An 11,676-nucleotide genomic window follows, 5' to 3' on the forward strand; every position below is an offset into this window, starting at 1 on the left:
GTTGCATTGGTTTGAGCTCCCCATATCGATTAGTTCGAGTGAGAACCCGTGAGTTTATTACTCTTGGAGGCTTCCGCCTCCTAGACGGTTTGGTGATACATTGAGAAGATTGTGAAGAGGCCTATGTGGCCAAGGTTCCCCCGGAAGCTTCCTTTTGTGGTGTGCTCCGGGAAAGGGTGTTGAAAGTGGCCTATGTGGTCAAGTTCTTCCGGAAACTTCCATGGTTGTGGTGTGCTCCGGAGAAGTTTGTAAAGGTGTGGTGGTCGCCTTCAAAACCAACCCCGAGTGAACCGAGGCTCATCCGTTGGGGGTGACTCGAAAGGGAGATTACGGTGAGTCACTTGGTGACGCCCCGGAGCTTTGGCTTCGGCACCGCTCTAACGGAGATTAGCACTCTCACGAGTGTGAACTTCAGGATAAATCCACGTCCCCGACTCACTTGTGGTTATCTCATACCCACACCCTTTACTTTTTGCAATTCATACTTGCTCATATTGATATATCTTTTGCTAGTTGAATTGCTTAGTTGTTCCTACTTTTCCATATCTTGTGATATAGTTTGTTCTTGATAGTTTCCTTAAGTGCCTATCTTGTTTAGCATAGGTTGTTGGTGCACTTAGTTGAGCCTAGCATATTTAGGATTTGTGCTTGAAAAGTATCTGTTAGTTAAATTCAGCATTAGGATAAAGCCAAAACCGTAAAAGTTTTAAAACGCCTATTCACCCCCACCCCCCTCTAGTCGTCATATAGATCATTTCACCTGGTCACCGGATTTCTTCGGGGCACCGGCAATGGAGGAGGGAGGAGGGAGGAGGGGGAGCTTGGGAGGGTTTGGGGAAATGGAGGGAAAGTGGGCGCGTTTGTGTCCCCAACGGACGGGCCAGTGGAGGACAAGGGCGTGCATCCCGCCCATCCGTGTGTTGTCCATTTTGATGCAAACGCGACCCAAATTTAGGTTGGGAATGTGTCCTCGGTGGACAAAAAATGAACATTTGTCCGTTTGCTCCCACGCTTGGGCCGCGATTTGTGTCCGTTTATCCCATACGGATGCGGCTGGACCATTTGGGGTCATGCGCTGAAGTTGACCTAAGACTCCCCAAAGTAGAGGCGATTGGAGGCAATTGCACTAGCCGAAGATCTCAATATCCAACATTTTGTCATCGCATCAGACACAAAGTGATTGATGATATCAACAAGGGCAGCCGAGGCAACTACAGAGCTATCATTAGCCACATTAGACTTCAAGCAACTTTATTTCAATGTAATTTTACTTTGAAAGGTCGTGCTTCCAATACGGATGCACATAGTTTAGCCAAATTCTCTCTTTCTAAGTTACGGCGTCATGTCTGGCTTGGCCAATACGGATGCACATAGTTTAGCCAACTTCGTCAAATTCTCTCTTTCTAGGTTACGACGTCATGTCTAGCTTGGCCAATACGGATGCACATAGTTTAGCCAAATTCTCTCTTTCTAGGTTACGGCGTTACGGCGTCATGTCTGGCTTGGCCAATCCCATGACTGACCTGAAGTGTGGTTTTTGATAAGAACTTGGTTTACCCCTTAAAAATGTGTCACGGTATCCACGCTCAAAAAAAAAAAGTTGTGTCGCGCTCTCTCAATGTTTCTCCAAACAATTCAATCTAGCATAAGCCCCAGACAAGATGTTTACGAGTCTATCTGCAATCACATATATTTGATATACAGTTGAGAAGCTGACAGACAACACATAGTTTAATGTTCTCATTCTCATCCCACAAAGACCACACTAAACCATTTTTGCAGCACAAAGGGAATGAAATGTCATGATATACAGGTCTATAGCTGGAAGGTTTATCAAGCCATGGATACTTCAAGGGAGGACTTCGCAAGCCACAGCAACCCAGGATCGTTCCTCTTCAGTACCAGATAGGTCTCCGCACGCCCAATCTCATCCGAGACGACATCCTCGCAGAAGCCAATCAACTTGAGGACCTCCATCGCAGCTGGTTTTGAGAGGAGGGGAAGAAGATAGTTACTCCTCGTGAACAGCAGAATTTTAAGACTTAGACTAGCCACAGTGGGAGTAACTTCGGTAGTAATATCGAGTCCAACTCAGCAAATTTGCTTATGTGGCAATGAGTTAATGAAGAGAGATGTAGTACTAGTAACTTAGCTAGTTACTGTAACATCACATGTCCCAATGCAATATGAGTCTATAACCTAATAAATGAAGTTTTGTATGTTATCACACTTATGTTACTACCCACTATTGAGGTAGTAACATAGTCTAGGAATATGTGTATGTTACTAGTGTAGGTTACTCTCCATTGTGGCTAGTCTAAGTGGCAGTTCGCAGAGGTAAGAGATGTACCTTTGTAATTCGCCACACTCCTTTGGAAATGAGGATTGGTCTAGAAGTTTGGAGAAAAGGATGAGGATTAGCAATAATTTGTTTCAGTTGCATCAGAAGACAAAGGCATACAGAAACCATGCATACCTTACGCAGTCTTCTATACCGAATATCGTTTGGATTCTCTATCACATTCTTGATAATTTTGAAGAGTGTTTGGAGTGCAGAGGCTGCCTCTGAAGGTGTTGCTTGTGACCGGAGCATTTCAATAGCCTTCTGGAGGCGCGAACACAGGGCTGCCACTGGCTCTTCTATCCTTTGCAGCTCATCGCTCTTTAAATTAGCAGCATGATCGTCAGGGTCAGGTTCAGACTCCAAAACTGAGTGGTTTCTGCTCTGCCCAATCTCCGCTTGAATCTTATTTCCAGATTTCAGAACAGCTCCAAAGGTACTAGCATCTGGATCAGGTTCTCCCATGTGCTTCCCATCAATTCTCACCTTCTGGTTCTGAATAGAGCTAGAGGAGTCATCAGGATCAGGTTCAGATTTCAGAACTGTGGAGTCAGTTCTCAGCTCCATCTCCACTTCCATCTTGTTCCCAGATTCCAGGACAAATTCACTAGTACCATCATCAGGATCAGGTTCATTATCATGCTCAGCATTGATCCCCCTGTTAAGCATGTCAACATCTGCGGAATCATCAGGATCAGGTTCTAGGCAACCAACAGAGCTTTTCTTGGCAACATCATCAGGAACAGGCTCAGAAAAACCTATGGTATTCTGCTTTGTAGATGCTACAAAACCTGCTGATCCTGATGTCACAATCATCACATCAATAGGCATGGCATCATCATCATCTGGGTCTGGTTCCGCCTTCACATTTTCCTGAATAAAATCCTGACCAGCATCATCTGGATCCAATTCAGCTTGTGTACCTTGCACATTATATCTCTCCACAGATTTAGTAACACTACTGTGTGAACTCCCCAAATCTGTTGATGATGCACTCAAGAGACGCTGATAAGCAGCTACCCCTGGCAACACACGGGCACTTGCCAGTGAACTCGATCCTCCCCCAAGCTTGTGACCGACGACATGAGCTTCCGGTTCTAAATCAAATTCATCTTCATAGGAATCAAATATTTTGCGGCCACTCAGCACATGTCCACTTGATTTGGTCCAGTCCAAAGACGCAGCTTCCTCATTCAACTGAATAGAAAAATAAGTATAAGTTGAGGATCAGGTGAAGTCAAAGTAAACAGCTGGCAAACAAAGGTAACAGGGGGAGCTAAAATAAACTACCTGCTTATTAAGCGCGAAAAAGTCGGCATCATGCTCAGAGTGCACCATATGCGCCTGAAATCGATGAATAGACAAGTAAAAAAAATGTAAAAGCCCGTAACTATAGCAAAAAGGTGGTCCGCATATGGAATACAGATTCTATGGAAATCTAAAACTAAAAAACTTACAAGTTCATGGAGCAGAGTTTTCTTGATACTTTCGTATTTCCGAAATCCTTTCAAATCATCAGTTCGTAGGCGAAGGGATATCTCCTCTCCCATGTTCTATATGAATAGCACACAATATACTCTCAGAAAACAAAAATTGCTGAGTGATGAATATTAATTGTGCTGTATGAGAATAACTCATATTCACCTTATTGAAGCCTAGAATGCATTTAGGACTAACACCTACATATCCCACTGGTGCCATTTCAGTCATGATTCCCACTCGCCATCTATGCTGAAAAAAAAAATTAACTGTGTAAATATGAAACTACACAAAGAAACATACTTGCCACTTGAATATTGTTACCTTGTTCATGATCGCAATTATGCCGGGGTCACATGCAAGCATGTGCATTCTTTTCAGAGCTTCCGAAGGTGGTGGATTCAACTGGCACCCAAAAAAAGTAAATAAGCGCACAACTTTAATTTAAGATGCCATGATTGGCCTACCCACGATTATACAAATCAGACAGAAAGTTGCTACTACTAGCCTTCATTTATTCAACAAAGAGTACAGAGAAAGTAGGGTTTTATAGGTAACACCTGACACGATCAAGGAGCATAACATGGATTTCATCATTCTAGAAAGTTAGTGGTATGAGATGGAAATGGTTTCAAAATTATGTTCATTTATTCTGGACTAAATAAACAAATTAGCAGACAACATGATTTTGGGTCTTCTATGCTCTCCTGTATAGATATTTGTTTAAATTACACAATCTAGTTTTTCATACTATGCAAATCAATATCTATGACATACACACTGCTGACTGCTCGAATGATCCAATGGAAAGAGCATAGAATTATTCAAGCAGGAAGACCAAAAATGTAAAGGTACAAAGTAGCACGAGCAGAAGTAAGATTTATGATAGGTTGGCATATGCAGGGTCCAAAAGAGCAAACAGGTGTCATGATTGTTATCCAATGGATCTGGTGTCTCATATGAACCCAAAAACATATATGCGGTCAGAAAATTGACTAACCTCAACCTCGGGTAAGTGAAGTGTCCGAAAATCACAGAAGATGTATTGCCCCTGTGGAAGTTTTAGTGAAACTCGGGGCCTGCCTGAAGATCGTTGCCTCAGCCGTTGCTCTTCCTCTTCAAATCCAATTATCCGCAGATCTGGTCTTTTGCCATTGTCTGATACTTCCTCAATTTCATCTTCAAAGACACCCATCATTCTAATAGGCTTTCCCTGACGCATGAAAAGAGAGAGAAAAGGTGCATAGAAATGATGTTATTCACCGTTGCATTAGCAATTACCCAACAGCATGTTGAATATGCGTGCAATGCATGCACATCTTACCTCACTGACAGCAGCTTCTTTCAGTGTTAAGCTTGAATGGGGGTCTGAAAATGGACTGATCAGCTTGGAACCTTTATTTGCAGATTGCGGAACTATGAGCTTCAACGTCTCTGGTTTAACATTAGTCAAATCCTGGAGCAGTTGCCCAAATTCCTTCACCGTACAGCTTGGGTCTGCATCAACATCAAGTTGCCTGCCTCTCCAAGTGACCGATATTCGAGCTATTCTCTGTTCATCCATTTTGTTCCTGACAAAAACCACCTTATGCTGTCAGTTTATGTGTTTGATATCTACAACCAGAGTGTCATCTCATCAATGTTATCAGTGGGAAGGGAAGATAGAAAATTAGCCATGAAAATAAGCTCAAGGCATCCTGTTTAACACTATGGTGTCAATCCTGAGCCCAATTGCTATCATCCTGTACACTACTCCTAATTTTCGAGATCCCGTCAGAAGCAGAGGAAAATATTGGAGGCAACCAAAAGGGGGCAGAATTCCCACTGGTATTGCTGTCCCAATACTCCCATGTGATCTTTACTGAAGCTGTAGAAAACTAGACATACAAATTAGTACTACCACAACTGAATACTTATTGGGATCCTATAAGACTGCCCCCAATTCGACCAAGATTCCCAACCTAATCGCAACCACCCGGGCTAAAATCGCAGCAGGCAGCCGCCGATTGAGCGACCGGCGAAAGAGGAAATCGAAGCCTGCGGGTAGAGGCGGTTGAGCGACCGTACGCACCTAGGCAGAGGCTTCCCGCCGAGCCGAGCACCACGGAGCAATCGGCCGATGGAGGGGGCGACGGAAGGGTGCTTCCGGAATCTGGACGCGGGGAAGTGATTGGCAGACTCTCCGTCCTTGGGTGTGGGTTATTTGGAGGCGAGCGGAACGTTCGAGAGCGCAAAGACGACGAGGACGACGACGTCGGCGGTCACACGGACCCCGGGTTCGGTGCCGTCACGGCTTCCGTCGCTCGCGTCATCGCTGACGGGCTGAAGAAGAACAGGTTTACGCCTTCGTATGTACACAAACATGCCTTCTGAACCTGATTGTGTAACTTGTTTTTTTTTTATGGTAATACGTGTCTTATTCATATCGTAAAGAACAAAGTACATGTTGTTGGAATTTTGCTAGTAGGTCTTTGGCCCAAAGCCCAACTAAAATTCTAAAATTCTCTTGGCCCATTCATGCACACATGTGAGTGAAGTGAGTGAGACTAAAGTTTAGTCCCACCACGGAAGTTGAGAGGGAGTTCCACCTCTTTATAAGGAGCTCTTCTATCACTTGGGACAGAGCTATACAAGTTGTCTATATTTTTGCTGCTCGGGAAAAAATTTATGAGTCATTAATTAATAATTAACGGACGCGTTAATTACTGAACCGTTTCTGATTCTTTTGGATCGCGACTCGGACGTGGGGTTTACTCCCACGACCTACCCGGCCCGCACTATATAGTCAGGCAGACGTCTACCCTAGCAGGCCGCCACTTCGTATTGTTTCGCACCACCGTTCCAGATTATTGTGCCGCCACGCAAGTCTTCTCTATCCCTTCTTTCGGCGTGCACCGGGAGAAGGGACAGCAGGCCTCCGGAACCCCGCCTCTCGTGAACCTGTACGGGAGAGGGGCGATCGGGTTTTTGGGGAACGCACTCGCGTGACTGCTGGCAGCGACGACTTCGCCAACGACGACTTCTTCCCCGACCTCGGCAACCTCATCCTCAACGACATGGCCGAAAACATCAACGTCGGCGGTGCCGCTCCCGCTGCACCGTATGTGATTCTATCCTTCTTGTTCGAGATCATGGTAGAATTCATGTTTCTAGTATGTGCCCTAGATGTGATCTGTTCATCTACTATGCTAGTTCGCATGATTAGTTTAATCTTTACTAGTGCTGTCATGATTTATCTTCTGTTTATTCTGATTAAAATTTGTAGTAATTTGCTCATATATACAACAATCCAAAAACTTGGTTATAGGCAATTTACTTCGAGTGGTTTTGCCGCGCATTTGAAGCTGCCTGCCTTTAAGGGGGTGCAATATAAGAGGTGGCGCATGAGAGCAGTCTACTGGTTTCAGACCATGTGCTGCTATGACGCCACTAAGGGCAAGCCTGAGGGCGATCTTAATCCAGCACAGCTGGAAGCTTTTGAGAAGATCGATACTTTCTTTAAATGCGCTCTTTTGAGTGTTTTTGATGATTCCATTGTGGATTCGTATATGTCGTTTGACAATGGCAGGGGCATGTGGGTTGCGCTTGAGGCCAATTTTGGTGCCTCGGACGCCGCAGCAAATTGTACGTCATGGAACAATTCTATGACTACAAGATGACTGATGAGTGCTCTGTTGTACAACAGGCTTATGAGATACAGCCACTCGCCAAGGAACTTGAGTACTTTAAGTGTGTGTTGCCGGACAAATTTGTTGCTGGGGGCATCATTGCCAAGCTTCCACCTTCGTGGAACAATTTTGCTACTTCCCTAAAATACAAGAGACAGGAGTTTTCCGTTGCGGATCTCATTGGTACTCTTGATGTTGAAGAGAAGGCGAGAGCAAAGGACACACGTGCTCGAGTTGCTGAGGGAGCTTCTAGTGCCCACATGGTACAGAAGAAGAACTTCCAGCCCAACAAGTTCAAAAACAACAAGAACAAAACTCAGGGCAAAGGCAAGTTTGATACAAAGAACAAGCCGTCACATTCTACCAACTTCAAGAAGAATTCTCACAAGAAGGGGAAGAGACTTTGCCATGTCTGCGGTGATCCTAATCACTGGGCTCCAAAGTGTCCTAACCGCTTTGAGGAGCACGAACATGAGAAGAGCGGCAAGTCCGCTAATGTTGTCATCGGTGATACTGATATGAAGGAATCTGGGTACGATATTCTTCCTACCATCCTTTCAGTATTTCATTCTCCTGATTAGTTAATTAACACCGGTGCCAATGTACATGTTTGTGCTGACGCCTCTATGTTTTTTCTTACCAGGTCACAGGGACGTCTCCCGTGCTTATGGGGAATGGGTCACATGCTATCGTTCGAGGTGTACGATCAATCTGAAGTTTACTTCGGGGAAGACCGTGCGTCTGAAGAACGTTCATCATGTGTCATCCATCAATAAAAATCTCGTTAGTGGTTCCCGTTTATGTCGAGATGGTTTTAAGTTGGTTTTTGAGTCCAATAAAGTGGTAATTTCTAAGTATGGACAATTTGTTGAAAAAGGCTATGAGAGCGGAGGCTTGTTCCGCCTGTCTTTGTCAGATATTTGCACTAAAGTTATTAATAATGTTTGCCAAAATAATGAGTCTGATATTTGGCATTCACGACTTTGTCATATTAACTTTGGTTGCATGATGCAGCTAGCCAATTTGAATTTAATTCCAAAAATATCTACTGTCAAAGGCTCCAAGTGCCAAGTATGTGTGCAAGCTAAGCAACCTCGCAAGTCCCATAAGACTGCAGGGGCAAGAGACTTGGCGCCACTAGGGCTTATACATTTTGATCTTTGTGAGATGAATGGCGTGTTGACAAAAGGTGGAAAGAGATATTTCATGACGTTGATTGATGACTCTACTAGATATTGTTATGTGTATCTTATTAAATCAAAAGATGAGGCTTTAACTTTCTTCAAAAACTATAAAGCTGAAGCGGAGAACCAACTTGACCGGAAAATTAAACAGCTAAGGTCCAATCGTGGTGGAGAGTATTTTTCCAATGAATTTGATTTGCTTTGTGCGGAACATGGTATAATCCATGAGAGGACGCATCCTTACTCACCTCAATCTAATGGGGTGGCCGAAAGAAAAACCGAACTCTAACTGATTTGGTTAACGCCATGTTAGACACATCGGGCCTTTCCAAGGAATGGTGGGGGGGAGGCGCTGATGACTGCATGTCATGTCCTAAACCGAGTTCCCACAAAGCAAAAGACCATGACTCCATTTGAGGAATGGGAAAGGAAAAGGTTAAAACTCTCTTACCTGCATTTTTGGGTTGTTTGGCGAAAGTCAATATACCATTTCCCAAGAAGCGCAAACTTGGACCAAAAACCGTGGATTGTGTTCTTCTGGGCTATGCTTTTCATAGCATTGGCTATAGATTTTTGATAATAAATCTGAGGTATCCGACATGCATGCTGGTTCGATTATGGAGTCTAATGATGCAACTTTCTTTGAGGACATATTTCCTTTGAAGGATATGTCGAGTTCATCAAATCAGGAGATACCTACTCTATCTAGTGAGGAATTCGCTGTAATTCTTGAACCCACCATTGCGATGGAACACGTTGAGAATCCTGTTGAGGGTGACAATGGAACTCCTGTGAGGATTAAGAGACAAAGGATTGCAAAGTCCTTTGGTGATGATTTCATTGTATACCTTGTGGATGACACACCCAGGACTATTTCAGAAGCCTATGCATCTCCTGATGCTGACTACTGGAAGGAAGTTGTTTGTAGCGAGATGGATTCCATCTTAGCTAACGGAACCTGGGAGATCACTGACCGTCCTTATGGGTGTAAACCTGTAGGATGTAAGTGGGTGTTCAAGAAGAAGCTTAGACCTGATGGTACGATTGAAAAGTACAAGGCATGGCTTGTGGCTAAGGGTTATACCCAGAAAGAAGGTGAAGACTTCTTTGATACTTAATCACTCGTGGCTAGACTGACCACAATTCAGGTGCTACTATCACTGGCTGCCTCACATGGTCTTCTCGTTCATCAAATGGACATTAAGACGGCTCTCCTTAATGGAGAGTTGAAGGAGGAAATTTACATGGATCAGCCAGATGGTTTTGTAGTGCCTGGTCAGGAAGGAAAGGTGTGCAAGTTATTAAAGTATTTATATGGCCTTAAACAAGCTTCTAAAGAGTTGCATGAGAAGTTCGAAAGAACATTAACTGCTGTCGGCTTTGTAGTAAACGATGGTGACAAGTGTGTGTAATATCGCCATGGTCGGGGCGAAGGAGTTATTCTTTGTCTGTATGTCGACGACATACTGATCTTTGGAACCAAACTTGATTTAATCAAGGAGGTTAAGGATTTCTTATCCCATTGCTTCAAGATGAAGGATCTAGGAGTAACTGATGTTATCTTAAACATCAAGCTATTGAAATATGAGAATGGTGGGATCACACTGCTTCAATCTCACTATGTGAAAAAGATCTTGAGTCGTTTTGGGGTATAGCGACTGCATGCCTTCTCCAACTCCATATGATGCTAGTGTGTTGCTTCGAAAGAATCGACGGATTGCTAGAGATCAACTGAGGTATTCTCAGATTAGTGGCTCGCTTATGTATTTGGTGAGTGCCACGAGGCTTGACATCTCTTTTGCTGTGAGCAAGCTGAGTCGGTTTGTGTCAAAACCGGGAGATGATCATTGGCATGCGCTTGAGAGAGTTATGCGCTACTTGAAAGGCACTGCGAGCTATGGGATTCACTACGCCGGGTATCCAAGGGTGCTGGAGGGTTATAGTGACTCGAACTGGATATCTGATGCTGATGAGATTAAGGCCACAAGTGGTTATGTTTTTACACTTGGTGGTGGCGCTATTTCCTGGAAGTCTTACAAGCAGACCATCTTAACGAGGTCAACTATGGAAGCAGAACTCATGGCATTAGACACTGCCACTGTTGAAGCAGGGTGGCTTCGTGAGCTATTGATGGACTTACCTATGGTTGAAAAAACAATACCCCCTATCCTGATGAACTGTGATAATCAAATTGTGATCATCAAGATAAATAGTTCTAAGGACAATATGAAGTCCTCAAGGCATGTGAAGAGGAGACTAAAATCTATCAGAAAACCGAGGAACTCTGGAGTTATTACGTTGGATTATATCCAAACGTCGAAAAACTTGGCAGATCCCTTCACAAAGGGTCTATCACGTAATATGATAGATAATGCATCGATGGAGATGGGTTTGAGACGCACCGCATGAGTTGTCCATAGTGGTAACCCACTCTATGTGATCGGTGATCCCGTGAAGTAGAAGTGGGAGACAAGTTGTTGGTCAGCTAAGAGGAGAGTATCCCTATTTTAATTATCCCACTCCGTGAAGATGCAGTACTCTCCTGATCTACACGACAGGTTGATATCTATCTTAATGTGTTCCAAGTGGCTTATTTGAGTGAGCAGAGATGTTGTCCTGCAGAGCATCTCCCGAGGAACATGCCTATATGGATTTGACTGTTAACATCGCAGTCTGTGAGAATTGGGTGTTCTCTAATAAATTCATGAAAGGCCCTGGAGTATGACGTATACGCTCCACCCGCGGGGAAGCCTTGCGGCAGCCCAGTATCAGTCAAGAATTTGTGTGAAACTAGTCTCGTAGAAAACTTGTAGTTCAAGGCATAGTCCACTATTCAAGTTGTGATCTAGTGTAGCATAAATCTCTGAGTGGAAGTTCAACTTTACAGTCTCCACTAAGCACCGTTATATAAACAATGTTTTGGAACTAAATGATGAGATGTGCCAATGAGACTTTGTGGGGGATTGTTGGAATTTTGCTAGTAGGCATTTGGCCCAAAGCCCAA

The 11,676-nt window shown here is 44.0% G+C and overlaps 1 protein-coding gene across 1 annotated transcript; it reads right to left on the minus strand.

The window, feature by feature from the left end:
* Positions 1 to 1,641: 1,641 nt before the first annotated feature.
* LOC119341586 lies at positions 1,642 to 6,122 on the minus strand. The gene is made up of 10 exons (XM_037613456.1): positions 5,892 to 6,122; positions 5,145 to 5,391; positions 4,821 to 5,033; positions 4,145 to 4,225; positions 3,986 to 4,072; positions 3,799 to 3,894; positions 3,632 to 3,685; positions 2,477 to 3,538; positions 2,351 to 2,390; positions 1,642 to 1,982 (listed from the first exon to the last, which is right to left on the minus strand). Exons 2-10 carry the CDS (start codon positions 5,382 to 5,384, stop codon positions 1,834 to 1,836), a joined length of 2,022 nt encoding a protein of 673 aa, XP_037469353.1. The 5' UTR covers positions 5,385 to 5,391; positions 5,892 to 6,122; the 3' UTR covers positions 1,642 to 1,833.
* Positions 6,123 to 11,676: the final 5,554 nt, after the last annotated feature.

Source organism: Triticum dicoccoides, chromosome 7B (assembly GCF_002162155.2).
Source record: "Triticum dicoccoides isolate Atlit2015 ecotype Zavitan chromosome 7B, WEW_v2.0, whole genome shotgun sequence".
In the NCBI taxonomy this organism is placed as follows: Eukaryota; Viridiplantae; Streptophyta; class Magnoliopsida; order Poales; family Poaceae; genus Triticum; species Triticum dicoccoides.

Bases quoted from the DNA above. Each gene is read 5' to 3' on its own strand.
- LOC119341586 (XM_037613456.1), bottom strand. From the start codon at position 5,384: ATGGATGAACAGAGAATAGCTCGAATATCGGTCACTTGGAGAGGCAGG. The intron at 4,226-4,820 runs GTTAGTCAATTT...TTTGGGTGCCAG, and splicing joins TTCACTTACCCGAGGTTGAG to TTGAATCCACCACCTTCGGA. The intron at 3,539-3,631 runs GTAGTTTATTTT...TTTTCTATTCAG, and splicing joins TTTTCGCGCTTAATAAGCAG to TTGAATGAGGAAGCTGCGTC.